At 49.6% G+C, this 27,923-nt stretch overlaps 1 protein-coding gene and 2 non-coding genes across 3 annotated transcripts; 2 read left to right on the forward strand and 1 right to left on the reverse strand.

Annotated features, from left to right (window-relative positions):
• Nucleotides 1–751: 751 nt before the first annotated feature.
• TRNAL-CAG lies at nucleotides 752–834 on the forward strand. The gene has a single exon. It is a non-coding gene; the product is annotated as a tRNA-Leu (tRNA).
• Nucleotides 835–1,096: 262 nt separating this feature from the next.
• On the reverse strand, nucleotides 1,097–1,179 carry TRNAL-CAG. The gene has a single exon. It is a non-coding gene; the product is annotated as a tRNA-Leu (tRNA).
• An 8,655-nt stretch (nucleotides 1,180–9,834) lies between these two features.
• LOC118639114 (plasmolipin) lies at nucleotides 9,835–27,920 on the forward strand. Its single transcript, XM_036275346.1, has 4 exons — nucleotides 9,835–10,078; nucleotides 24,106–24,279; nucleotides 26,347–26,469; nucleotides 27,340–27,920. The coding sequence occupies exons 1-4, from the start codon at nucleotides 9,944–9,946 to the stop codon at nucleotides 27,454–27,456; spliced, it is 549 nt and encodes a 182-aa protein (XP_036131239.1). The 5' UTR covers nucleotides 9,835–9,943; the 3' UTR covers nucleotides 27,457–27,920.
• Nucleotides 27,921–27,923: the final 3 nt, after the last annotated feature.

The raw sequence follows: 27,923 nt of genomic DNA on the forward strand, positions 1-27,923 counted from the left end.
AGGCGCCCTCGCGGGACCCGAGGTCTTCAGGTCCCAGGACAGAGCCGGCGCGCGGGTAAGGCTGTAGAAGGAGGAGGGGGCGGGCTCCAGTTGCCGCAGAGCTGGGGTGGGGGTGGGGGTTGGAGACGGGATTCACGAAATAATGGAATGCAGCAAGGAAGAGGCGAGGTAGGGGTTAATCCACGGACATTATCGGAGAGTCTGCCTTGTGCCAATCACGGTTTGGGTACTGGGAACACGGTCGGAAATAGTGCGAGGTCCGGCTGTGCGGCTGCAGGAGTCGATCTAACCCGGAGCCCGGGCGAATTAAACACACATGTAAATGTAAAGTTCCAGTTTTGACAAATGTTCGGAAAGAAAATGCAGTACCGGTCCCAGGAGATCTTGTGATATCCGGGCTTCGTCTGTTTTGGACGCCAGCAAACAGATCTATTGGCTAGTGGAAAACGCGCAAGGAAGTGTGCAGACAATGAAAGGTGCTTGCAGCTATGCAAGATTAAAAGCTGATATGAATAGTAAGTGCATGCATGTGTGCAGACTGAATGCATGTCGGAGGCACAAATGCATTCATGGCAGAATAGTCCGGCTGTCTCGAATTTTCAGATTCTTCTACAGGCGGTGTGCGCCCTCTGTCGCCGCCTAGGCGCTTCGCTCCGCCCCTCCCTTTCGAGCCCCTGCGAGGTCTTACACATGCGCATGCGTACACTGGAAATATTCCGGAAAGGGTTTCTGGTGGCCTAGCACCAGCGCAGTCAGGATGGCCGAGCGGTCTAAGGCGCTGCGTTCAGGTCGCAGTCTCCCCTGGAGGCGTGGGTTCGAATCCCACTCCTGACAAAGGCCTTATTTTGTTTTTTTTGTGTGTGTGTGTTTTTTTTCTTTTTCCACCAGCAACTACAAATAATAGATGATACTTTGCATCTTTGGTACTATTTTAATCTTCTTTCAAAACAAGTATTTTCTTCTTAACAGGCATTTTCTTCCTAAGGATATTTACGAAACTCGACTAAACAGAAAGTCCGCTCTGTGTATTGTAGAACCTTTTTTTAGCGCCGTCTAACACACACATTTGAGGGGGAAAAGGACAAAACGTGAGGCTTGTCAGGAGTGGGATTCGAACCCACGCCTCCAGGGGAGACTGCGACCTGAACGCAGCGCCTTAGACCGCTCGGCCATCCTGACCTGCTGGGGACGGGGCCCGGGTTTGATGTAGTTTCCAGCGCGCTGCCCGCGGCTCGAAGACCGCCGGCTGGGGGCGGGGGCGCTGGCAGCCCTTTAGGTCCCACTACGCAGACCCCGTAGCTCCTTTTAAACTGGTTCGGTCTTTTTACTATTTCTAAGTTTTAAGCGGAAACTCTGCAGCCTGAGCAAAAGCGGGAAATCAGTTTCCCTTGCCATCGAAAACAACCATACAAATATATACAATGGAAACGAAACTATGTTATTAAATTCTAGCCACTTGCCAGGGCACTTTGAACCTGAAGTTTTGATATTATTTTTTAACGACTAATACTATCGGTGGAAAGGGTCGCGATATTGTTGGGCCCCTGGGGGAAGTGGGGAGGGGGTGTAGACGATTCTTTTCGGAATGGGGGTTGCAATGCGATGAACTTGGACTCGGGCTCCTCAGGAGGGAAGCCATGGGCAATGGGGTTCCGTTCCACAAGTGTTTAGCTGGAGCCCCGTCCAGACAAAGTTAGCTTGTATACCTCGTTAATAAACTGAACTAGGGAAAAGCTGGAGACTGAATCTTGGAGAAGAGACAATTTATCTGTCTACAGAAGCCTCGTGTGCACGAGGGGTTGAGAGTGTGTCCGTCTGTCCTTGCTCCAAGACCTGGGGCTGGAAGTGAGTGAGCCAAGTGGGTAGGTCGTTACAGAGGAAGGTTTCCTTAAAAATGAGCTTGCTGGAAAAGAAACAGGGTGCCTGTGTAGATGGTGATATTCCCATCACTCAAGGCTGGACAGGCACTTTGCAGAAAAGCTGGTGAGGGGATTCCAGAGTCCCTGTATTAGTTTCTTACTGTTGCTGTAACCAATTGCCATTAATTTAGTGGCTTGAAACCACACCATTTATTATCTTACAGTTCTGGAGGTTAGAACTGCGTTCCTTTTGGAGGCTCTAAGGGAGGTCCAGATTTTTTCCTTTTCCAGCTTCTAGAGACCACCCATATTCCTTGGCTCATACTCCCGCATCACTCCAACTTCTGCTTCTGTCTTCATGCCCACTTCTCTGAGTCTGACCCTCCTGTCTAACCCCTTACAAAGACCCCTTATGATTACACTGGGCCCATCCTGACAGAGTAATCTTCCCATCTCAAAATCCTTAATTTAATCATTTCTGCAAAGGCCCTTTGAAACCAGCTCAACTAACATGTGGCAGAGAAGAATGAAGCAAAGTGAGAGGGAGATTATTTAGTTTGTATATTTAAAATTTTAAATCATGTGTATATATTATCTAATCAAAAATAAATACAATTTTACCAGGTGATTACGGTCATCTTCAAGAATAATAGGTCAGATTGATATAATGTACCCTTGATATGATCAGTGCCCTTGAATGGCAATTGGCCTCTGTGGTCTTCCTCCCCAAAACACATTGCTTCAAGTCTCATTGTGAGAAAAACATTAGACAAAAATCCCAATGAAGGAGCATTCTACAAAATATCTGACCAGTCCTCCTCAAAGCTATGGATAGCTTTAAATTGTCATAAAAATTAAGGAAAGTCTACCATTCCAAAGTTTACATAATAATGGCTTTTAAAAAATTACTGTTCATGTAAATAAAATGGCACTCCAGGTCCTTTTGAAAACCAGATCTCTGTGGACTGCTCTGACATACTAAATATTTGGAAGCTAACACTCACTCAGTCTTGGCCTTCACTATTATTGTTCATGTGTGTTTTTGTGCTTTATAATGATGTTAGACATAATGACTTGATTCAATGTAATAATAACAATGATGGTAATGACTAAAAAAAATGAAGGAGGGTCTGAGAAACTGTCACAGCCAAGCCTAAGGAGAGACATTAGTTAATGTAATGTACTATCCTGGATGGGATCCTAGAACAGAAAAAGAACATTGGGGGAAAACTAAAATAAATTTTGAGTAAAGTATGATATTGGCTCTTAAAGTGACAAATATACCATTCTAATGTAAGATGTTAATAATGGAACAGGGTATATGTGAACTCTGTACTCTTTGCTATAATTCTGTAAATCTAAAACTACTGTAAAAATTTTAAGATAATACAATTTTTAATAGTTTATATATTAACAAAATATATAAATTTAAAAATACAGAACTATGTTGTTTCTGTATTTACTGTATATTGCATATAAATAAAATTACTTATTTAAGATACAGATAGCAAAATGTGTGTATTATAGTCTCAGAAGCTATAGAAACAGAAGCTGTGATTATCTCTGGGTGGCGGCATTTATTGTGATTTTTTTCTCTTTGGTTATCTAAATATGATATTTGTACAACAAACACGGATGACTTGGGTAATTTTTTTTATTAAAAAAATGTCAGAAAAAATTGGAAAAGACTTTGGAAAAGGCAAAAAGATTCCTGGACATTCTTTCAATGGATTATTAGCGGTTGTCTACACCTGTGCTCTCTAGTACAGTCGCCACTAACTGCATGTGTCTACTGCGCGCTTGAAATGTGGCTGGTCAGAACTGAGATGTGGTGCAAGTGTAAAATACACGTGGGATTTTGAAGATTGTAGCACACAAAAAAAGTAAAATATCTCGTTAATTTTTATATTGATTACATGTTTAAATGACAATATTTTGAATATATTTGTATTAAGTAACATATATTATTTTAAATTATTTGAAATTCAGTTCATAAGAATGCAAATAAATATTGTCTGGTAAGATGCAATTGATTCCACCCTGTGGTAGAGGCCAGTTTTGCATCTATTCGCAAATTCACTTCAGCATTCTTGATTGTGAGATATATAGTGTATATATATAGGGTGGGGCAAAAGTAGGTCTACAGTTGTTCGTACAAAAAATAATACAGTAATACAATGATTAATGAACAATAATATAAGAATAAACTCTGTGTTTCTCGACTCACAACTGTAAATCTACTTTGCCCCACCCTGTATACAGATGTTCTCTAAATATGTCTTCCTTTGAACCAGTTTTTAAAAAATTTTTTATTGATTGGCTTTTAGATAGAGAAAGAGAGAAACATCAGTTTGTTGGCCCATCCATTTATGCATTCATTGGTTGATTTTTAAAAATGTTTTCATTGATTTTAGAGAGAGAGGGAGAGATAGAAATATCTATAGGTTGCTTCCCGCACGCCCCCTACTGTGAAGAGAGCCTATGACTCAGGCATGTGCCCTGACTGAGAATTAAAATAGCAACCTCTTAGGTGCCTGGGTCAACACTCAACCACTGAGCCACACCAGCCAGGTCATTGGTTGACTCTTGATTCTTCTATGTGCCCTGGCCGGCCGGGGATCAAACCCACACCCTTGGTACATCTGGAAGATGCTCTAACCAACTGAACTACCTGGCCAGGGCTCTAAGAGTCTTGTTTGCCCCTAAATCCCCAGGGTCTAGAACACAAAAATGTGGAAAAGGAGCTCAATTAATGCAGGTTGAATAATGAATAAATGCAGACAACAGGATACGGGTGGGCCAGGGGCAAAAAATACCACCCCAGACCTCCCGATGCAGCTGACACCTGGACAAAATGGGGTGATTTCACCCAAACCCTGGCTTGGCCACATATCTCAGAAATTTCATCACTGAACAACTAGTTAATCCTAATGCCCTCTCTTTGGAGTTCCCATTCTGAACAACCTTCGCCCCTATTCCAATAGGCAGAGAAAATAACCAAATCCAAGTCTGACCTTTGCCCCATTCTGGGCCAATAAATAACTGGCCCAGAGGAGATTGGCAGGGCCCTGCAAGCACCCCGCCCCTTCCATCCATGTCCTGGCTGCATCTCTCAACACAGAGATATCGAAAAGGCCATTAGCCAACCTACTCCGCATCCTGGTGCCCACCCTTTGCTCTTGCATCATCCACCCGGAATAGTGCCCCCTTCACAAATTGCTCTTTTCCAGGTTCTGTACAAATGGCACCTCTACCCTGAAGGCCTCATATCTTCTCCCTGCCCCAGGAGTTCAGTTGTGGCATCAGTGCTTCAAGTGGGTGTTGGCCTGGAATGAATAGAGCCCACCAAACCTGTTGGCTCTGTGATCTTCATGCTCATCCATTTCCAACCCTAGAGGGGTGCACAGTAGCAAGAGTCACCTGGCCCCTGGGCTTATTGACTCTGTGTAACTTGAGCTAATTCCAGCCCTTCTCTGAGATGGACAGATGTTCCAACAGTGACAGGAAGGAGTTAGACCAGATCACTGTTCCCCAAGGTTCAGGCATTTATTACCTTGTTTTTCTGTGTCCACATACCATTTGTACACTTACAATATTTTTAATTTAAAAACTTTAAAAAGGCCTGGCTGTTGTGGCTCAGTGGATTGAGCATTGTCCCATGGACTGAGAGGTCCCAGTTCGATTACCAATCAGGGCACTTTTAAAAAAACTTAAAAATTTTTTTATTTAATTGTGATAAAATACATGTAACATAAAATTTACCACTTTTAAGTGTACGGTTCTGAGGCATTCACATTGTTGTGTGACCATCATTACATTCCATCTCCAGAACTTTTTTATCTTTCCTAACTAAAACTTCATCCCTATTAAACACTAATTCTCCATTCCCCTCCCCCAGCCCCTGGCAACCACCATTCTACTTTCTACCTCTATGAGCTTGATTACTCTTCTTTTAATTGGTGGGGGAGAGAGAGAGAGAGAGAGAGAGAGAGAGAGAGAGAGAGAGAGAGAGAGAGATCAATTTGCTGTTCCACTTATTTATGCATTCATTGGTTGATTCTTGTATGTGCCCTAACTGGGACTGTAACCCTCAACCTAACACACTGAACTACCCTGCCAGGGCGAGTTTGACTACTCTTGATACTTCATATAAGTGGAATCATACAATATTTGTATCTTTGTGACAGGCTTATGTCACTTTGGATAATGTCTTCAAAGTTCATGTAGCATGTGTCAAAATTCCATTCCCTTTTCAGGTTGAATAACATTCCACTGTACATATATACCATCTGTTGTCTATATATCCATCTATCAGTGTACACCTGGGTTGCTACCATCTTTTGGCTATTGTGAATAATGTTGTGAGCATGGGTGTACAAATATCGCTTTGAGACCCTGCTTTCTATTCTTTTGGATATATGCCCAGAAGTGGAATATAGACTGTAATTCTATTTTTAATTTTCTGAGGGACCGCCATACTGTTTTCACAACAGCTGCATCATTTTACATTCCCACATTGGTCCCAATTTCTCCTCATCCTCACCAACCCTTATTACTTTCTTTTCTTTTCTATTTTGATAGCAGTCATCCTAAAGAATATAAAGTGCTATCTCATTGTGGTTTTGATTTGCATTTCCTTGATTATTAGTGGTGTTGAGTGCCTTTTTATGTGCCTTTTGACCATTTGAATACCCTCTTTAAAGAAATATCTATTCAAGTCCTTTGCTCATTTTTTTAAATGGATAGTTGTTGTTATTGAGTTGTAGGGCTTTTTTATATATTTCAGATATTAACCCCTTATTGGATACATGATTTCCAAACATTTTCTCCCATTCCCTAGGTTGCCTTTTCACTCTCCTGAATCGTGTCCTTTGATGCACCACTTTTATTTGGATGTAGTTCTATTTATCTATTTTTACTTTGGTTGCCTATGCTTTTGGTGTCATATCCTCTAGGATATGATCAAATCACGGCCAAATCCATTATCAGGAAGCTTTCCCCTGTTTTCTTCTAAGAATTTTATAGTTTTAGATCTTAAGTTTAGGATTTTGATTTATTCATTTTGAGCTCATTTTCACACACGGTATAAGGTGAGGATCCAACTCCACTCTTTGTATGTGGACATCCAATTTTCCTGCCTGATTCTTATTTGTCCTTTAGATCACTGCTTAAGTATTTAGACTTTCCCTGACCCAGCTATCTAAATGACACCCCAACCGTCAATTATTATTCTTTCCCCAGGGTATCCTGCTCTTTTCCTGTAGTAAGGTTATCATCATTGGTAATCACGTACGTATTGATCTCTGGGTTTGTATATCTAGATAGACTGTCTCTTCCATCGGACTCCCTGAGGGCAGAGTCTGGTTGGAGGACTCACAGCTCTGTTCCAAGTGCCTGGTACACCCAAGGTAGAAAGTCAACATTTGCTCAGCACCTCTCCAGCTTGCCTCACCCACCCCAAGGTGGGGCAGGCCCAGCACACAACAGGGGCTTGGCCAGAGTAGGGAGCCTTTGTAGACGTGAACACTGAGACTAGAGATGTGCTTCAGGTGATCTGTGTGGTGAAGGCCTGCTCAGACCCTGGGCAGGGGACCAGCCTTGAGAATAGACAGGCCTTCAGCTCCTCATCTTGGCTCTTAGTTCCGCCATCCCTCCCAAGAACCCAGGGCTCCCTTGGCGCCAGCTGAGACCCTGGGTGGGCGGCAGGTCCCAGCCGGGGACAGGTTCCTTCCCACTTTTTCTGACTGGGGGAGCGAACAAAGTTGGTTTCGAAAAAAAATGTCACAGTGAAAAACAATGCAGGGATTGAGTCTTGCTTACTACCATTTGAAAGGAATGAAAGTGGGATTAACTAAAAAACAAAATCCAAACCCAAACCCAAACAAAATCACTCTACTGTTTTAGAATCTGCCTTGGAAACAATCATCTTACTGTTTTCTGTGTCATAATAAAATTAATGGTTTACCCAAGTGCTTTGTTCTGAACTGGGCTAGAACAGTAAGCAGAGAGGCTGGTCTCTGGGTAAGGATTTTGCAGCTACCAAGAAGCACTCCTTGTTTCTGAATACCTACTCCGGGTGGAGCCAGGTGTGCTGGGAGGAAGCAGTCAAACATCCATTTGAGTGGGTAAAGGGTTAAATCAGCATCAACATGATATTTTCAAGTTAGATCTTGCCACTCTCCTGCTTGCAACCTTCTAGGCCTTAGAATAAAATGTTAACTCCCTCCACTATTCTGTAGAATGAATAATGGCCACCAACAGAAATCAGACACTATCCTGGAAAATGCAACTTTTACTTCATAGAGAAAAAGGGTTTTAGCAGATTTAATTAAGGGTTATGATGAGGGGAGATTATCCTGGATTACCTGGGCAGGCATTAATCACAAATGTCTTTACAAGAGAGAGGCAGAGAGAGACTTGATACATACGGAAGACAAGGCAACGTGACCCATAGGGGCAGAGATTGAGGTGATGAGGTTGTAAGTCAAGGAATGCCAGCAGCCACCACCAGAAACTGTAAGAGACAGGAACAGATCCTCCCATATACATCCTCTTCCGGAGGATGTACCTTGGGTTGACATTGTACCTTGGGTGTACCAGGCACTTGGAACAGAGCTGTGAGTCCTCCAACCAGACTCTGCCCTCAGGGAGCCTGATGGGAGAGACAGTCTATCTAGATATACAATCCTCTGGAGGATGCTGACACCTGGATTTTGGCTCAGGGAAGCTGATTTCAGACTTCTGGCCTCTAGAACTGTGAGAGAAGATGTTTCTGTCCTTTTAAGCCACCAAAGTCAGGATAATTTTTTCCAGCAGCCATAGGAAACTAAATAGCCCTTTGTGACCTGGTCCTTACCCACATGTCACATCTCACCATCACTAACTTTGCCCCACCCGGGATCTTCTTTCAAACCGTGCAGCTTCCTCCAGCCTCATGGCCTTTGCACTTACTAAGTTCTTTCCCCGGACCTTCCTAAGGCAGGTTGCTACTTATGAGTCAGGTCTCCGCATAAATGTCACCTTCTCTGAGGGGTCTTCTTTGACCACTCTATCTAAAAATTGCCTCCTGGTCATCTTTGTCACATCTGCCCTGTTTTACTTTAGTCATAGTATTTGTCACTATCTGAAGTTTTTTTTTCTGGTCAGTTTACTACATGTCACCCCACAAGAAGGCCTTGTCTGGTGTTTTTTCCTGCTTATCTCCAGGGCCCAACATACAGTAGGCGCTCAGCAAACATTGGTTGGTGAATAAAATGAGTGATATGTGCAAGTCTCTAAGGCTCCTAGTGTGTGTGCCTGTGTTTCAGGGTGCGGGTAGGGCAATGAAACTTTAACTCCAACGTCATCTCCTGCCGTCTAAGTGACACCCCAGCCCCACTGCGTGCCGAGGGCTTCATTTATTCTGCACAACAGATCAGTGAGGCAGGTCCTTTCATAACCCTACATGACAGCGAGGAAACGGAGGCTCAGGGATCTTTTAAGTCACTGCTCAATATGTTCACAGGTGAAAACCACATCAACTGAGTCACTGTGCCTCCAGAGTTTACACAGACCCTCCCCTGCTAGGTGCTCGGTTTCCGGGGATACTGATCCCGCTTTAAGGAGAGAGCAAAGAGAGGCTCAGGGGCTGGCCAAAGGGCACCCAGCGCCCTAGAGGCATCCAGGAGAGAGCCGGTAGCTGTTACCGGCTAGCGGGGCGCGGAGCAGGGTGTAAGTTTCCAGCAGGCGGCCTTCCCTGGGACAGAAAAGTGCAGCTAACTAGCTTGGTTCTGGCGGAACCATTATACTGAACGCGGCCTCAGTTTCCCCGTCTATAAAGTGGAACGACGCGACTTCGCGTGTCTCCAGGCTAGACCTGTCCGCGGTGATCGAAGGGTTAAAGGGGCGGGTCTCGCGGCGAGGGCGGGGCCCGGGCTCCGGCCGCACCTGGCTGCTCAGGGATCCCTCCCTCGGCGCCGAGCTTCGCGCGGGGAGCCGCGGCTGGAGCGGAGTCCCGGGGGAGGAGCAGCGCAGGAGCCGGTGCCCACCGTCTGAGGGACTGCGACGGCTGCCGGAGCGACCTCGCGTAGGCGAGCTGAGCCGCGATGGCCGAGTTCCCATCGAAAGTGAGCACACGGACCAGCAGCCCCGCGCAGGGCGCCGGCACCTCGGTCTCAGCGCTGCGCCCGGACCTGGGCTTCGTGCGCTCCATCCTTGGCATGCTCATGCTGCTGCAACTGGTGAGCGCGCGCGGGGCCCCGGGGGCGGCGGTTCCTGGGAGGCCCTCCTTAGCACCCCACACGCTCCCAACCCGGGTCACACGCGCTCCGACATGCCGTGCCTTTCCTGGGGGCACCTTTAAGACCAACGCCCCTGAGATCACCCTGGAACCCTCTCACCTTGGGAGTCCCGGTTGCCGCCCCTGCGAGCACACTCACTGTGCACCCAAGTTTAGAGTGCCTACTCCAACGCCCATTAGCCCCCCAGGTGGTCACCAGAGGCCATCCACAGAAACGCTCACATAAGCCACAATCACTGCGTACGACCCAGTCTCTGTTTTTGCAAGGACAATGCCCCAGCCCTTCAGAGATCCCAGACTAAATCGAAGTCCAGTCTCGGCTAACTCTCCCCGCGTGGCCGCACCCCAGAACACTCCTGGTCTAATCGAGAGGGCACATCCGTTCCAGGACTTGAACGTAGGCACGGCCCTCCCTATGGGCTCCCGCGCGGGAGCCGGCCCTTCTGGCTTCCACTGGGTGACCCGCCGGGTTCCAGCCGGTTTGGCTGGCCTAGCGGACCGAGATACCGCGCCCAGCGCTCTGGGCAGTGCCTTGTGGGAAGCCTGGGGTAAGCCTCCTGCGTCTTCTGGACTTTCTGACGACCCCAGCAGTGGCAGACCGTTGGGAACACCCCTCTCCCAATCCACACACACTTGTCACAGACCCGGGGGACGGGGGGGTGGGGGAGGGGGGTGGAGCGCAGTCAGCTTTCTTCCTCTAGGTGCCTTCTGGTGAGAGTCAGGAAGCTGGGTGGCCGCCCTTATGGGAGTCTTTCCCCTCGTCGAGGGCCTGGGCCTTTTTCAGAGGACTAGGGAGGACTGGGAGGTGGGCCAGGATCCATTTTCCTTTAGGGCCTCTCCTGCCATCCCCCTGCTGTTGGGTCCTAGAGAGCCTGCCAGGCTCAGGCTGGAAGAAGGGGTCCGCTGAGAACAAGCCTCCCTCCTGGCGCGCCTCTGCCTCCTGGGTCAGGGCTATCTCTATTTCCGAACTTCTCAATTCTCTCCCTGTAAGCACCCATCTGCGCCTCAGCCTCAGATTCTCCTGGAGGGGGTTGTTTAAAATGTAGGTTTTTGGTCCCCACCAGCGGAAAAAGTGTAGAATTGGAATTTGAATCTCAGGAAGTGCAGCCCAGAAATCTACATTTTTAATTCTTCTCCAGGAGTTGTTTTGGAGATGGGGGAGAGGTGAGGGAGGAAGGTAAGGGGTGCGGTCAGGGACTAACTTAAATCTGGAGCAGGGCTGTACCCTAAACTCTGGGTGGCAGTGAAGGGCACAGCAAGGAGCAGAAAGACAGCCGGGCCCCAGGAGTGTGAAAGGGCAGAGGAGAAGGAGGCCAGTTCTGAGTCCAGGAAGTCTCAGAGGAGAGGTGACTTTGGAGCAGGGACTTCCCTGAAATCTGAGGCCTAGTTGGGAAAGGGTGTTCAAAGGGCAGGGTGCCCTGTGAGCCAAGGCTTGGGGACCCGAAAGTAGAAAGGAAGTTTCGGGGAGTAGCCAACAGGTTGGTGAAACTGGACTTGAAGCACTTGTTTCTGGAGCTGTCAGAAGCCTTGAGTAGCTCTGTGAGAGGGTGACTGTTCCTTGGCAGCCCCAGGAGGTTGGGGACCAGCAGAGGGATCTCTGCTGGGCTGAGATGGATGGGCTGGTGGACCCCTAGGGTTAGCTCCTGGTAGGCAAGACCTGAGCATCTGCTCCGTATGTATGCATTTGAACCATGAGAATGGGAATAAGTGGAATTAGAGGAATTTGGAATAAGGGCAGCATCCTGCTGTGCGTACAAGGACCTTGGTAGCTTCCTCCAGAGGAGGCCTGTGTCTCTGATTTGGGGGTCCCTGTGGGTTCAGCAGACCAGTCCTGAGTATTTGGGTCCCATCATACATGTGGGCACTGAGGTCTAGATAGAACATGGTCCTGTAGTGGAGATTGGCACTTATGTATCAAGACTCCCAGGGACTGGGTGTGACTGGGGTAGCCTGCCCTCCCTGTAGTACTTTTGAGGTGTGGAGGATGAGGGTCTCCCATCAGAGTTCTGAACCTTTTAGTGCCTTCACCAATCTGCTTCTGGGAGAACCTGCTTCCTGGGCTGTTTCTCTGGCAACGGACGTTCCACTGGGTCTGAGACAGGGGAGTTCACTCAGTGGGTACCACTCTCTGTTGGGAATCATAACGATAGCTCCGACTAGTCAGATACCCACTCGTCTCCAAGACCATTGCCATGGGCTTTATATCTTCTTATTCTTCCCCCTTTTTCAGGGGAGGAAACTGGGACTCAGGCTGGTTCTCTGCCCAAGATCTCACAGCCCTCCTCCATAGGGAGGCCAAGCCCAGAGTGGTCTGACTTTTCTCACCTGTGCCCTTGATGCCCACACTCAGCTGTGCTCTTACCAGGAACTAGGTCTGGTGCTGCGGAAGGAAACGCTGCTTAGAGGAGGTGGCAACTGGGAAGATGAGAGCTGGTTCTCCATCAGACCTCTGTTTCCCAGGTTTTGGTGAAGTGGGCCAGATGTGTTGGGAGGAGAGAGGGGTGGGGCAGGAAACGTGCTCTTTGCCTGATATTAAATGTGTCCGAAAGAACCAACCTCAGTGTTCACTGATTTATCACTCCCCATTCCATCTAGTTCCAAAAAGAATGTTAGATGGAATATGATATTAAAGCCACATAAGACAGAAGAATATATTTTTATTGATTTTTAGAGAGAGGAAAGGAGGGGAAGAAAGAGAAACATTGATGTGAGAGCAAAACATCAATCGCTGACTGGGAATTGAACCGGCAACCTTTTAGTGCACAGGAAGATGCCCAACCAACTGAGCCAGAGCTGAATATATTTTCTAAAGTTGCTGGTGTGTATAGGGAGGTGGGAATAGGGAGATTGACTTAGAGCCTAAAAGAGATCACACTGTACCAGCAATTTGTAGCAAGTTTAAGGCTGTTATGCTTTGTTGAGCTTCCTAGCTGCCTGGGCAAAAGGGGAAGCATGATGAATTTGTGCAGATAGCATCTTGAAAAAGAAAGCAGGCAAGTTTGACCTAGAGACAACTCTTTTGGTTATAAAAACCTAGAGGTTTGTGGCTAGGGGATACAGGAATGTATAGGAATGTTGTGGAAGGTATGGTTAGTTTGTGCTTGTGGCTAATCATAAAGTTTTATAGAATAAGGGTAAAGCGAATGCTGTTAAGTGACCAGTGTTTTTTGTTGTTGTTAATCCTCACGTGAGGATACGTTTTCATTTTAGATAGAGTGGAGGGAGCAGGGGAGAAAGAGAGAAACATCGATGTGAGAGCATCGACTGGTTGCCTCCTGCATGGCCCTGGGGCCAGGATGGAACCTGCAACACAGGTACATGCCCTTGACTGGGAATCAAACCTTCTACCTGACCCTTCCATCCACTAGCTGACCCTCTAACCACTGTGCAAAACCACCCAGGGCAACCATCTCTTTCTTATTTTTTTAAATCCTCCCCAGGTCCTGGGGAGAAAGATGATGCAGCAACAGACTCAGAGAGGGTGCAGAACTTGCCCAAGGTTGTGGAACTGGGATTTGCACTCAGATCTGGAAATTCAAAGCCTGGCTTTAGCTATGTGTTGTGTTTTTATTGTTTTGTTTTTTTTTGGGGGGGGGGATATGGGTGTTCCTATGCTTTGGAGGGAGGGGGAAGGATGTCAGGAAGGGAAACTTCAGGAGCCAGGGCCACTCAGGAAGGCTCCCTGACCGCAGTGGCGCATGCTGAAGTTCTGTGGAAGGAAGATCGGAACATACCATAGCTTATGCAAGGGCATCCTTCAGGCCCAAGATGTAGAAGCCATGTCAATGCCCTGTGGCAATAGGGCCACTGTCTTTGGAACTTTCTGTCCTTCCTCTTGCCCTACCTCCTGGGATTGGGGTTAGCCACACAATTCCCAGTTTGCAGGTGAATAGACGGAATCAGCCTCACCTGTGTTCCATCACAGTGATCCAGCACAGGTGATGCTGAGAGTGTTGGTGGGAGCACAGGCCTGGAAGCAGAAAGCCTTGGGTTCAGATCCCACGTCTGCCCCTTCCTGGCTATGTGATTGTGGGTAAATTTCCTAATTTTCCTGAGCCTCAGTTTCCTTGTCTGTAATGGTGACTGTGGGATTGTGAGGACTATGGAAGGTAATGCCTACAAAGAGCTTAGTGTGGAGTATGTTGGAATGAAGGGCACTTAGGATTATGGTGTCATAAAATCCTAGGGCTCTTATGCTTACTACCACAGGTCCTTGGTGCATGCTCAACATGAACTTGCATGCTTCCAGGGACAGGGAACTCACTCCCTCTCAAGGTGGCCTGCTTCATCCTGGTGCACTTGTGAGTGTTAGGAAATTCTTCCTCCTGGTGATCCTGGCTCTGCCTTCAGACCCAGCAGGCAGGCCAGCTCCTCTCCAGGTGGGGGGCAGGGAAGGCCTGAAGATCAGCTCTGGCCTCTGAGAAGAGGCTGCCCAGATGAGGTTGCTCAGGTCTGAGAGGTGTGGGCAGAGGTTGTTGCAGTGAGATTTGTGGGTTCAGTCTCCTTGGTGCAGCATTCCAGGCTCTGCGTGTTCCTGGGCTTCCTCCAACACAGAGCAAACCAATGCTTTGTATTGTTAGCTCTGCCCACCTCCCCACTTGTAGGTGGGAGGGTGTTGACTGCTTGGAATTAATTTATAATTATGTAATAAATATACAAACACATTCTCCTTAAAAATAACCTATTACAGAAAAGGCTAAAGTTATTCTTGGATCACCAGTGTTTTGGGGTGTTTGCAGTTCTTTTTTCTGTGCATTAAAAAAAATTGATGGTTTTATGCCGTAGCCTTTGTTGAGGAAGTTGCTTTTTGCACACCCAGTGCGCCTATAATATCTTCATGCCATACAGAGCCGGCTCCCTCCTTCCTGACTCTTTCAGGGTGTCCCCTAATGTCATGGTAACCCCCTCTCATTTAGCCATTTCTCTACTGATGGACCCACTTAAAAATGGTTTGAAAAAATTATTGACAAAAGCAAAACATTCAAACGGTACAAAGGATTGTCAGTGGAAACAGTCTTTCTTGTCCCCGACCAGGCCTGCGAGCAGCCACCACTGTGTGTATAGTGTCCCAGGGCCAGACAACACGTGTTCCTACACAGAACCCCAGCCTCACTTAAAAACCGCAGATGGGCCCTGGCGGTTTGGCTCAGCGGTTAGAGCATTGCCTCGGAGACCAGAGTTGTGAGTTCGTTTCCCGTCAAGGGTACGTACCTCAGTTGTGATTCATCTACAGCCCTGGTCGGGGTCATGTGAGAGGCAACCAGTCGATGTGTCTCTCTCACATTGATGTTTCTCTCTCCCTCCTTCTCTCTCTCTTTCCCCCTTCCACTCTATCTGAAGATATTTGAAAAAATATCCCCAGGTGAAGATTTAAAAAAAACAAACAAAAACCCCACAGATGGAAGCCCTGTGAGCTTGTGCGCAGCCGTGCTTTCTCCCCTCGGCGATCCTCCAGATGTTCTGTGTCCGTGCCCATCGCTCTCTCCCCTCGGCGATCCTCCCAGATGTTCTGTGTCTGGTGCCCATCGCTCTCTCCCCTCGGGGATCCTCCAGATGTTCTGTGTCCGTGCCCATCGCTCTCTCCCCTCGGCGATCCTCCCAGATGTTCTGTGTCCGTGCCCATCGCCCTCTCCCCTCGGCGATCCTCCAGATGTTCTGTGTCCGTGCCCATCGCTCTCTCCCCTCGGCGATCCTTCCAGATGTTCTGTGTCCGTGCCCATCGCTCTCTCCCCTCGGGGATCCTCCAGATGTTCTGCATCTGTGCCCATTGCCTTCTCCCCTCTGCGATCCTCCAGATGTTCTGTGTCCGTGCCCATCGCCCTCTCCCCTCGGTGATCCTCCAGATGTTCTGTGCCCATCAAGCTGCGTGTGTCCCTTTTTAAATCCTTTATTTACTTAATTTCTTTAATAAGTAATGTATTTACAACACCCTGAAGTCAAACGAGTGGGAAGGAGTCCAGGGAAAAATCTCTGTCCCTTTTGGTTAGAGTTGGCCCACTCTTCCTGTTTCCTAGGTACTGTTTGCTTTTAAGGAGATCTACACAAACGTGGCTATAGATTCCTCTCTCCGTTTTACCCAAGGGATATATCTGGTGCTTACCCTTCTGCACGCTTTTCACTTGAAAATGTGTCTTGGCGTTCCTTTGGTCTCTGTAGAATGTGATGGCTTCTGTGGCGGCCCACTGTGCAGCTAAGGCGTGATTTGTGTGGCCTGCTCCCTCCTTCGTTGACAGACACCTGGGCTGTTCCCTTGCTGTGGCCCACCCCGCCGTACAGTCACCGTGTGCATGTGCAGTGCATTTTCAGGAGTGGGACAGCTCCATCTGGTGTGTGTGTTCTTGGTTTTCACAGAGATTGCCAGATGCCCTCCATAGGGGTCATACCTGTCCCCCAGTGTGCCTCCCGGTAGGGTGCCTGTCCCCACGGCCTCACCACCAGGGTGAATTAGCACACCTCTTCACATGGCCATCTGACAGGCGAAATGTCAGGACAGTGTAGCATTATTCAAAATATGTTTAAGAGCCATTTGTCTTTCCTTGTCTGTTTGTATTCCAACCAACGGAGTGGTGGGTCTGTCTTACCAATGGCTACAAGCTCCAGAGATTTGCCAATATTTTTTTCCTAGTTAGTTTTTTGACTTCGCTCATGGTGTTTTTTTTTCCTCATAGACTTTTGTTTTCATGTTGCTGAATTTCTTTTTTCTTTCTGCCTTCCAGCAGTTGGTTCAGAGTTGAGACTTTCTTATTCCAAGGTAATGAAGCAATTCAGTGTAAAACTTGACCGTGTCACATCATCCACAGTCTGCCATACTCCTGACAGACGGCCTTTAACACAGCACCCCATTCCTGTTCATTTTGAGCTCTGGACCCTGGCAGACAACCACACCTGTCTAGGATATAGTAACATTGTTATATACTGCTCATACTTAATTTTATAATCAGCTTCTATTGTGGTAAATAATGCAGGTTGCTCACTTTTTATTGTGATTTGAAAGTTTCCTTTTAAAATAATTGACTAGTAGGTGTGATATATATACATTCATCAGCGAGGGCTGGTTAGATAACCATACTTTGTGCAATGGCTTAATGCAGTTTGGAAAAAGATAACATCTTACCCCTCACAGAAAACAAGGCAGCTCTGTATGTAATGATGGACAATCTCCTGGCTCTGTGGTTAACTGAAAAAAGGAAGGTGTGAGCGTGTGTGTGTAGATTATTGTCATTTGTATGGGAGAACTGCGCACAGAATCGACACACGCACCTGTCTGAGGTGTGTGTGCGTGTGTGCACGCAGTTTCTGGAGAGGCACGTGAGAAACCACTCTTGGTTGCCCCTGGGGAAGGCAGACGTGCTAAAAAATACAAATTTGTTATCTAATATGTCATATATATTATGTATTTTTAAAATAAATAAAATAACTTATCAAAAAATCTTTCAAGTAAGTGAAAATTGAGTAAAAAACAGTTAACGTAGTTTGTAGGAACTACAAAAGCTAGGAAGGTTCTATCTGAAGGTCCCTCAGGCCCAGAGAGGGGAAGGCACTTTCCCAGGATCACACAGCAACAAGCAATAGCCCCGAATTCAGAGTGACTGCTGGGTGACCTTGGGTTGTTTTCTTGATCCTCTGTAAGTGGAAAGAGGACAAGGCCACAGTGGGTAAGGGCTGCAAAGCTGTCCACGTGTGGTGGACAGTGGCTGTTTCGTACCAGTGGCAGGGTAGGTGTCACCTGGTGAGTTGGTGGGTGAACCAGTGAGGACCAGGTCCCAGTGTTCTGCTCACAGATAGTTTGGGGGAGCTGCAGGGGTCGGTCCTACCCTGGTCTCCATGGCGAATGAGAACCTTATGGGGGAGGGGGCATGTTTTTCTTTGCAGCCCAGTGAGCCCCACCCTGGATACTAACAGGTCCTTTGCTGTTGGGCTGGGTTGGACCCTCCTGTTTGCCTAACAGGGAGAGGCCAGGGTGGCACCCTAGGGTCTCAGAGAGGTGAGGGCAGGAAGGCAAGGGCCAAAGGTCAGGCTCTGCAAATTTAAAAAATCTTACTTCTGAAACCCGGGACTCAGGAATAACAGGTAATACGATAAAGGCTGCCTCTGGAAAGCTTGAAGGTGACCCATTGTCATCTGTTTCCCTGTGACAGCCTAGGTGGGGAGCTACATAGCAGGGACCATGGCTGTGGCTGGCACAGAGCAGCCCTCTGGAGTTTGTTCAGTGACTGAAGGACTTGATTTGGTGACTCATGCCCACGTTTCAGCTAAAGAAAGCGAGGCTTAGAGGAGCTGGATGCCACCCACGGCCTGGACAGTCAGCCCCGCGGGGTTACGAGGCTGCCCCCGCTCTCACGCTGTAGGCTGGGCCTCTCAGCTGCTCAGTGCAGAGCGCAGGTTCCCAGCAGCCTCCCCCTCGCCTGGCCCTCTGCGCAGGGCTGGGGTGGCTTGTGGAGTTGTTGTGGCCAGCCCAGGCGCCTGGAGCCTCTGTCCCCTGCGCCTTTGTCTCCTGTGACACAATAAGTGGCTTTTTGTCCCCATAAAGTTCCTTTCACTCTAGAGAGAAGGGCCAGGGTGGGGGTGGAGACTGGGCCTGGACAGGCCAAGTTCTGAGTGTCCCCAGATGCCCAGATGTTCCTGCGAGAGGGAGCCCTGGGAAAGGGTTCCCGTCACTGGCTTGGGGCTCAGTTTCCCAGGTGGCGCCGTGAGAAGGAAGTCCTGGGGGTGAGAGTGGGTCCTGCCCTTGCATTTTCCCAAAGCATTTAATTTCATTTTCAGTGTTTAAAAAGCTGAAGATTTCACCTCGAAATTCAGATGTCTAGTGTCTCTTAAGAAGTTAGAAGTTCTGGCTGCCTCAGGCCTGTGTTCTCTCAGATGCCAGCAGTCGCTCACAGCGCCACAGACCCCACCGGGACCCCTTTCGTCATTTCTGTGACCTGCCTGCCTGGCGGCTGCTGAATTCAAAACCCCAATGTCAGCCTCCAGGCTCTGAGGTGCTGTCCCTCCCCCTGATGCCCCGACTAACAGCCCATAGCCACCACGACTGCAACAGCCTTTAACTGTTCCTGCACACCGGTGAGGTCACCAGGATAGGCATACCCTCCTCGACCTCTTCACATGTCAGATGAAGAAATAACCAGACAGGTTAGATGGCTCCCCAGTGCTGCACGACAAATCTGCAAGGGTCAGACCAAGCCCAGGAAGTGGGGAGGGTTAAAGGGAGACTTGGGGTGACCCTCTTTGGGCGGAAGAAGAAGTAGCTTATCGCTCATGAGGGTTGGTGGGAGAGGGTTTGGGCCACCCTGGAGGAGGCCTGTGTAGGGGAGTGTCAGGCCTCAGATGGAGGGAACCTTGGAGAACATCGTACAGAGGGAAGGACTGAGGTCTAGAGGCGTAAAGGATTCTGCCCGGGGACCCTCAGCCTATGAAGCGCAGGAGTGCAGCTCCGGGTGTCCGAGGGCTGGCCCGGCTGGACTTCTGGGCCTCCCTCTCAGCTAAGCCCATCTATCTATCTGACAGGTGGGTGGAGCACACATTGGCATAAGGCCCTTATCTGCCAGGCACTGTCTGGTGCTTAAGTTTAGATACATTCATTATCTTACCTGACCTCACACCCCTAGGAATTGCACACACTATTAAGACCCAAGGACACCGGGCACCGAGAATGGACTGGAAAACCCACATTCTCACCTCCTAGAGTAATAATAACGGTAGAACACGTATTGAGTGTTAAGTCTGTGTTGGGTGTTGGTCTAAGTACCCAATATACAGGGTGGGCAAAAGTAGGTTCCCAGTTGCTTGTGACAGTCTTTGGGGTTAATAAAGCTCTTGTAATAACCATAACCTGCTTGCCTTTTTCCATATGAACAACTGTAAATCTGCTCTGCCCACCTCCTGTATATTTCTTCATTTACACCTCAGTACTACCCCAGGAGGTAGGCACACTGAGAAGATGAGGACACTGAGGCACAGAGGGGTCCAGCAACTTGCCCGAAGCCATGCAGCTGGTAAGGTTGCAGGATCGAAGCTTGAACCCAGAGAGTTAATAGAACTGATGCCAGCATCACACAGTTACATCAGGTCAGGACATTCACCGCAGAGTCAAAGAATAGCTAAGAAAGATGTATTGGTTTCCTAGGGCTGCCATAACAAAAGTACCCCACATTGGGTGGCTTAAAACAATAGAAATGTATTCTCTCAAAATTCTGGAGGCTGGAAGACCAAAATCAAGGTGTTGGCAAGGGTGGTTCCTTCTGGAGATTCTGAAAGAGGATCTGACCCATGCTTCTCTCCTAGCTTCTGGTGGCTGCCATCAATCCTTGGTGTTCCTTGGTTTGGAGACACACCTCTCCAACCTCTGCCTCTGTCTTCACGTGGCGTTGTGTGTGTGTGTGTCTGTGTCCACCTTGATTGAGGAATGCTTCTTGATCTGACGTTTGTGGCAAATCTCTCTCCTCTCTGGTCTTGCAGGTGATTTTAATAAAAAGATCTCTGCTATCCAGTTGTTTAGAAATTCTTTTGGAGGTGCAAAGGTCCTGGGGCATACACATGAATGTGTCTTTTTTGACAGTCCTTTTTTTTTTTTTTAGATAAAGACATTTTTTCCCCTTTATTGATTTTCGAGAGAGAGGAAGGGAGAGGGAGAGAGAGATAGAAACATCGATGAGCGAGAACATCGAGTGGCTGCCTCCTGCATGCCCCCCACTGGGAATCGGGCCTATAACCTGGGCATGTGCCCTGACCGGGAATCAAACCAGCAACCTCTTGGTGCATGGGTCAACGCCCAACCACTGAGCCACACCTGCCGGATGACAGTCCTCATTTAAAGAGAAAATCCCTAACCCACAATCTTTAGATTTTCAGGGAAAAAGGGAGCCTGCACCTTTGAGATTTCCAGACAGTTCTCTTTATCTATAGAACTTGGCTGAGGAGTGTTGCAGGGGCCTCAGAGAGTTTAGGAGTAAGATCAAGAGCTTTGGTTCTGGAAGGAGGGAGGGGCTCAGCCTCCCCTGCAGGGCCACCCAGGCCAGCAGAGGTGTTGGTAAATGTGGGGGTTCCCTGCCCTGAGTGAGGTCTCCATGGAGTCCTGGTTAGGGGTGCTCCCTTTAGATTTTTGGGGCTGCGAGGGAGGAGATGTGGGGTGATGGGGAACCAGTCAGTTTGGTTCAGATGGAGGAATGGACCTTCCTTGTTCTGGGGCAGAAACCGAGGCGGCTCCCTGGGCCTGGGGCCAGGGCAGCGAGGCCAGAAGGAACAGGAGAAATTCCTGCTGCTTATCCAGCAGCTTCATCTTCCAGAGGCTGCGCTTGGGCTGGAGGGCGGGGCAGGAATGGGGAAGCCTGGATGCCAGCTAGGCCTGGCCCTCGGAGCCAGCTGAAGTGTCCTCATTTTGTACACACCACTGAGTAGCCCAGGTTCCAGAGGAGGACAGATCTGTGTTCAAATCCTTCCCTGCCCTTTACCCATGGGTGACCAAGAGTAATCATGGGCACATTTCCCTCTGTTTCTGTTTGGGAAATGGGGATAATGAATAGTATTGACAATGAGAGGGTGGTAGGGGAATCAATGAAATCAAAGGGGAGGTGCTTCCCTGAGGCCTGGCACAGAGCCGGAGGGCATAAAGTGGTTATTGTGACCAAGTCGACGAGTAATAATGCCTTTAATTGACAGGTGCATATTTGTAAACCTGAATTGGTCTTTTCTTAATTTCCAGTTCACTGCATTTTCTAACTTCCTTTCAGATAGCTGGAACCAGGCAGCACAATGGCATGGACCCATAAGGACCCTGCTCTAAGTGAAAAGATAATTGTCTGTCCCTACCCTGCCCAGTTCTCACCTGAGAGGGTCCGGAGACCTGCTGCTTTAGGAGTGTCTGTTCTTTAGAACAGTGACCACACCCGGCTCTGGGGGGTCTGGGCCCCACCATGTGTCTGTTTCAGGCAGGTTGCCCTAAGGATGGGGGCTAAAGGTGTGGGAGGAGCCTGTGCTGAGACATCCAGGCTCTGGGTCTTCATGGAGAAGGGCTCTGTCCCCAGCTGTGTGACTGCTGGCAAGGCTCTGCTCCTGGGCCACCTTCCTCACCTGCAAAGGGGGCCCCATGGCCACCTCCAGCCTGTTTGTGCTGGTTAGAGGAACAGATTCTCCGATTCACACCTGCTTCCTCTAGTGCACAGCACCTGTGCAGGGTTTTTCAGCCCTATTTCACAGAGAAGGGAAATGGGGGCCCATTTGCTCCTGAGCACATATTTATTGAGCAGGTATTATGTGCCGGGCACTGTTGGGCACTGGAGATACAGCAATGAACAAAATGGGGTTCCCCATGGGGCCCGCATTCTAGTGGGCGGGCCTCGCCAGAGCTGCCCAGGTGAGCTGCACAGAGAGGGGAAAGTGCTTGCCCAGGGTCACAAAGCACAGGCAGGATTAAAACCCAGCTGGTGACTCCCAGGCCAAGGCTCCAAGTCCCCACACCTTCCCTGCCTGTTGGGGAGGGGGAGGGAGAAGAAAAAGGAAGGTTGTCAGAGGGGCTGCCAAACTCCTGGGCCACTCAGCTAAGGTCATTTTTGTCCTGACTCCACAGGCAGGGGGATGTCTATGGAAGCTTTTCTCTGGGTCTTGGCGGGGCACTTCAGGTGGGGTGTCTGGCAGGCGCCGGCTCTGGCTGTACTCCGGGTCATGAGCTCTGGGGTGTGTGCCAGTTCTGTGTCTGTCCAGGAGCTTGCCACAGCCCATCAACTGGTGTGAGAGGCCAGGGTGACTTTGTCCCCCAAAACCAGCAGCCAGAGGTGAGTCTCGCTCCTGAGTCTCTTCTCTGTGATATGATACTTGGCTCATCTTGGGCCGGTGGCAAGGTCACTGTGAGTGCTGGTGCCACATGCCTGGACACTGCCCTTCCTGTGGGTCTCCATCAGCAATGGAAGCTTTCCCCAGCCCTGTGGTAGACCCTCCCTCCCCTCGATGGCCAGCGAGGCATGCCCAGTGGGCCAGGGATCCCAGAGAGTGCCCCTGTGGAGGAGGGAGAGTGGCAAAGGCCAGGATGTCCTCATGTGAGGAGCTGCTTGTGCCCACCCCCCAGCTTCTGTGTTCCCCCAGGTGCCTGCGAGGGCTGTGTGGAACCCCCTGTGGCCTGGAGGGCTGGGGCAGTTTGTGGGGTTCATGAGCTCCTGGGCCCTTAGCACAGCCCTAGGACGTAGGTATGTGTGGTACTCCTTTGGCAGAACAGATGGCCAAAGCTTGCAGATTTGCCCCAGGTCACTCGCTGCTGAGGGGAGGGGTTTGAGATGTCTCTGGAGTCAATGCTGTTTGTCAGTAGCTACATACACTGTCTGCCAGATGTTAGGGCCCACCTTGCCACATGGGAATGGGGTGACAGACAGCTCAGCTTCTCTTAGGTCCAGTTTCAACTGTAAGGCGGGGATAGTAACACCTGTACAGAGGGGCAATGAAGAGAGTCAGAGACGGTGAGTGGACAGGGTTTGGTGGGGTGCCAGGTGGAGATTACCCAGAGGGCATACACAAGTTGTTTGTTTTCCCACCTCTGGGTGTCTGTCTGTCCCTCAGGGATGTGCTGGTGACTTCATCTTTCTGTCAGCAGCTTTTACTAAACCCCTGGCAGGGCCCGGGTCTTGTACTGGGTGCCTGGACACAGCTATGAGATAGTCATTGTCCTGTCCATGGGGAACTCACAGTCTGGGAAGGAAACAGAATTCCGGTCCTGAGGGTGGGTGCCTGGGGAGCCATGTGAGCACTGAGGTTGTTTCTGGAACCCAGACTGGAGGAGGGGACCCAAGAGCAGGTAACATTTCAGCTGAGGCCTGGAAGGGGGGTAAGTTACTAGGTAAGGGCTTGGTATACAGTGGTATGGAGGAGGAGACAAATAAATATTTCTTTACTAAATGAAAATGTGAAGGAGCCCAATGGCCTAAGGTCTGCAGCTTCTAGCCCAAGTGCTAGGAGCTCTGGGAGACATGGGCCTCTGTCCTCCAGGTGCTGGGGCTGCTGGTGTGGGCCCTGATTGCTGACACCCCGTACCACCTATACCCGGCCTATGGCTGGGTGATGTTCGTCGCTGTCCTTCTCTGGCTGGTGACAATCGTCTTCTTCGTCCTCTACCTGTTTCAGCTGCACATGAAGTGGTACATGGTGCCCTGGCCGCTGGTGGTGAGTCTGGGTGGGGCTTGGGGTGGTTCCAGAATGAGCCCTGTCTGGGAAGTAGCTGTGGCAGTGTGAACTCCCTAAATGGGAAGTGGCGGGTGGGGGCTGGCTGCATCCTCAGTGGCTCTTCACCGGGGATGGGGCAGGGATTGATGGCTGGTGCCCAGTTTTTCTGAGCATTGGGAGCAGAGCCAGGGAGGACATGGATTTTCTCCGGGGAAGGGGGTAGAAGTGAGGGGCTGTTGGACGGAGAGATTGGAGGCCATTTGGAGTCTTGAAAATATTTTTCCTTTTTGGGGGCAGTCGGAGTTTGAACCTGTGCTGCCGGTCTCTGGAGGCTGGGCTGGCCTGGCAGGAATACCCCGGCTGGGCCCCGTGTGTGCAGGATGCTCTCGGGCGCAGCAGGGCATCCACCTGCCACCTCCAGGGTGAAGCCCCTGCAGCCCAGAGAGGGTGGTTTCCAGGTTTACCCAGGTCAGTCTCCTCAGGACAAGGAGCATCTATAGGAAGTACTGGGGCCAGACACACAGAAAGTGCTGGGTTTTTTTCTCTGACCCGGAAAACCCCTGCAGCTGGGGTCTGAGGCTCTCAGTGAGCTGAGAGGAGAGAGAGGCACATGATTGTAAGACAAGCTAGGCTGGGACTAGGCAGCATTGTTTGCAATTCAATGACTTTTCAAACTGAGGAAACGTGAGTCATCCTCAAGACAGAACGGGTTTGTTGCATTGACACCACTGGCAGGAGCCAGGCGGCGTTTGCAGCGGGCAGCGGGCTTGGCGGGAGACCCCGGGCAGGAGGGGCAGCCTGGCTCTGTGGCCAGGGTCCAGCTCCCGCCCCAAGGCTCTGGAGATGGAGGGCCTCCATCCCGAGGGTCTCCAGCCTGTGTCTCACTGTACTCCTGGGCTGGGCCTTTCCAGAGGGAAAATGGGATTTTTGCCAAATTGGGATTTTTCTTTTTCTTTTTTTAATGTTTTTATTGATTAAGGGAGATAGAAACCAATGTGAGAGAAAAATCAATCGGCTGCCTCCTGCACGCCCCCTACTGGGGATTGAGCCCAGGGCGGGCATGTGCCCTGGTCTGGAATGGAACCTGGACCTCTCAGTCCAAGGGACGACGCTCCATCCACTGAGCCACACTGGCCGGGCCAAATTGGGATTTTTCTGGGATGAGGACCATCAGCCCTCTACAGGGCAGGCAAGATATGTGAAGTGGGTCAGGAAGGGGTTCTGGAGAGCTCGGTACCCATCGGCCCACAGGGAGCCATCTCTACTCAGCCCCAACTGTTAGTGGGAAAGCAGGCCCTTCATGACAAATCTTCTGGTATTTTATGATTGAAAGATTTTTATGAAATCTTCAGGTTTTCATATAAAATCTAATTTTACAATGGTAATTAAAATAATCAATGGGATGAATCAAGCATGTCAGAGACCAGTTTGCAGCCTCTGTTAAGACTGTTACCTGGCTCCAGGGGCTGAGGGTTGGAGAAATGGTGCCTGGGCCTGGTTGGCAGCTAAGGGTCCTTCCTGCCAGTGTGGCTCAGGATCCTGCTGCGTCCTGAGCTGGCATTCGATACCGGGCCTTGAGCCTAAGATATGGCCAAAAGAGGAACACATTCCTCCTACTGGGGGCAGAGAGGAACGTGAGCCACACCCTCCCCAAGGCCTGCAGTGGCCCCGGGAAGGGGGCCTGGGCTTGGCCCTGAGCGGACATGGAGGAGTGGCCTGCAGTTCTTTAGCTGGTGCCCTCAGAGACAGGCTGGGTTTAGCCTCTTGCCATAGGGAATGGGTTTTGCCTGCTGGGAGTGTCACTGCTCCTGACCAGCTCACTGCAGGTCTTCCCACCATTCCCTTCCACGGAGCGGAGCCCGGAGCCCGGGAACCTTTTATGCTCCCTGCTCAGATGGCCTCCGGGCAGAGCACTGCTGCCTTGCTTGTGAGGCCCAGGTGTCTCCATCCCCATCCTCAAGTGCCAGCCCATTCTGGCTAGTAAGGGGTGTGCTGGTGGGAACTAGGAGCTTCCAGTTACTGCAAGTCTCAAGGTTTAAGCCTGTTCTCCCTTCTCCCACCTCCCAGTTAATGATATTTAACATGGGCGCCACAGTTCTCTACATCACCGCCTTCATCACCTGCTCCGCTTCGGTTGAACAGACGTCCCTGAAGGGCACCCGGCCGTATAACCAGCGTGCAGCTGCCTCTGTGAGTATGGCTCCCTGGGCATCCTCAGCAGTGACAGGGGACTGGCCAGAGCTAGGTCTGCGCCCCTGGACCCCCCGCTGCTCCCTAGCCCGAGGCAGGTCTCCGGAGCCAAGCTGACTTTCAGTCCTCCAGTTGACATTAAGACCTTGAAGAAGCGGAATGCTGGGGAAATCCCTCATGGTGAATGGAAGCGTGGGTTCACCGTTGATTTGGGCAGTAAATCAGTTGCGGTGCACTGATTTAGGGTCGTAGCCCCCCCTTGGAGAATCTGTTAAAAGCTGTCATCCCCACTCCTAACCTTGAAAAGGGCACATGCAAAAACCTTTTGGTTTAGACCATTTTGGGGGATTTGCTGGCTCTCCTATGAATGGATTCTGGACAATTCCTAGGGTAGCTTTGGAATGTTACCTTTTTATCTTTTTTTTTTTTTTTTTATGTTTGTTAATCCTCACCCCAGGATATTTTTCCATTGATTTTTAGGTAGAGTGGGAAGGTTATGGGAGGAAGGGAGCGAGAAACATCGATGTAAGGGGATACATTGATTGGTTGCCAACCACATGACCCCAAACTTGCAACCCAAGTACATGACCTTGACAGGGAATCAAACCCATGACCCTTTCGTCCACAGACCGATGCTCCAACTGCTGAGCCAAACCAGCCTTTTAAAAACTAAATCCCTGATGCGTGTCTAAAGTACCTCCTACCCCAGTCATGCTTGTTAGCACATTGCCCAGGTACCCTTATCACATACTTTGGTTTTGTGGTTACTGGTCCCTCTGGTCTCAGTTGATTGAGGGGCCCTGCCGTCACCACACCTCTCCCCCATCCCATGCTACAGACGACTCAGCTCTGCTGTCTTCTCTCTTTCAGTTCTTTGCGTGTTTAGTAATGATTGCCTATGGAGTGAGCGCTTTCTTCAGCTTCCAGGCCTGGCGGGGAGTAGGCAACAATGCAGCCACCAGTCAGATGGCTGGTGGCTATGCCTAAACCACCTGTGCCAAGGCCTACCTTGGGGCTAAAGGCTGCGGATGGGTTAGTGCAGGGTGGCCCTGCGAATCAGCCCAGAAGGAACTACACTTGCTCCTCCCAGACCAGCAGACTTGGGCTCACCCAACACTAAGGAATTGGAATCCTTCCTCTAGCTTGGACCAAGTCGGCGCATGAGCATGGGTTGGAAAGAGGCCAACAGCTGAGACCTCCTCTTCATCCCCCTTATTCAGCAGAAGGTGACGGGGGACATGGGGCTCACTGTCTCCGCTTTGACTTTAGAGGAAGGACTTCAGTGTCCAAGGTGGGGCCCAGCCTTCTCACCAGCACTAAATAACTAACAAGGACTCCAGACCTGCAGCCCCTGACCACAACAGAATAAGGCTAACAAGCAACGTGTATTTCTCTTCATCAGTCTTTGTTCCAGGAACACCGAGCAAGCTCATAAAATCATTGATTCCTTTAAA

The sequence above is a fragment of the Molossus molossus genome, unplaced genomic scaffold, assembly GCF_014108415.1.
Source record: "Molossus molossus isolate mMolMol1 unplaced genomic scaffold, mMolMol1.p scaffold_m16_p_21, whole genome shotgun sequence".
NCBI lineage: Eukaryota > Metazoa > Chordata > Mammalia > Chiroptera > Molossidae > Molossus > Molossus molossus.

Excerpts from the sequence above, each read along its gene's own strand:
- LOC118639114 (XM_036275346.1), top strand. The coding sequence starts at position 9,944 with ATGGCCGAGTTCCCATCGAAAGTGAGCACACGGACCAGCAGCCCCGCG. Across the intron at positions 10,079-24,105 it reads TGCTCATGCTGCTGCAACTG|GTGCTGGGGCTGCTGGTGTG; the intron begins GTGAGCGCGCGC and ends TCTGTCCTCCAG. Across the intron at positions 26,470-27,339 it reads ACCAGCGTGCAGCTGCCTCT|TTCTTTGCGTGTTTAGTAAT; the intron begins GTGAGTATGGCT and ends TCTCTCTTTCAG.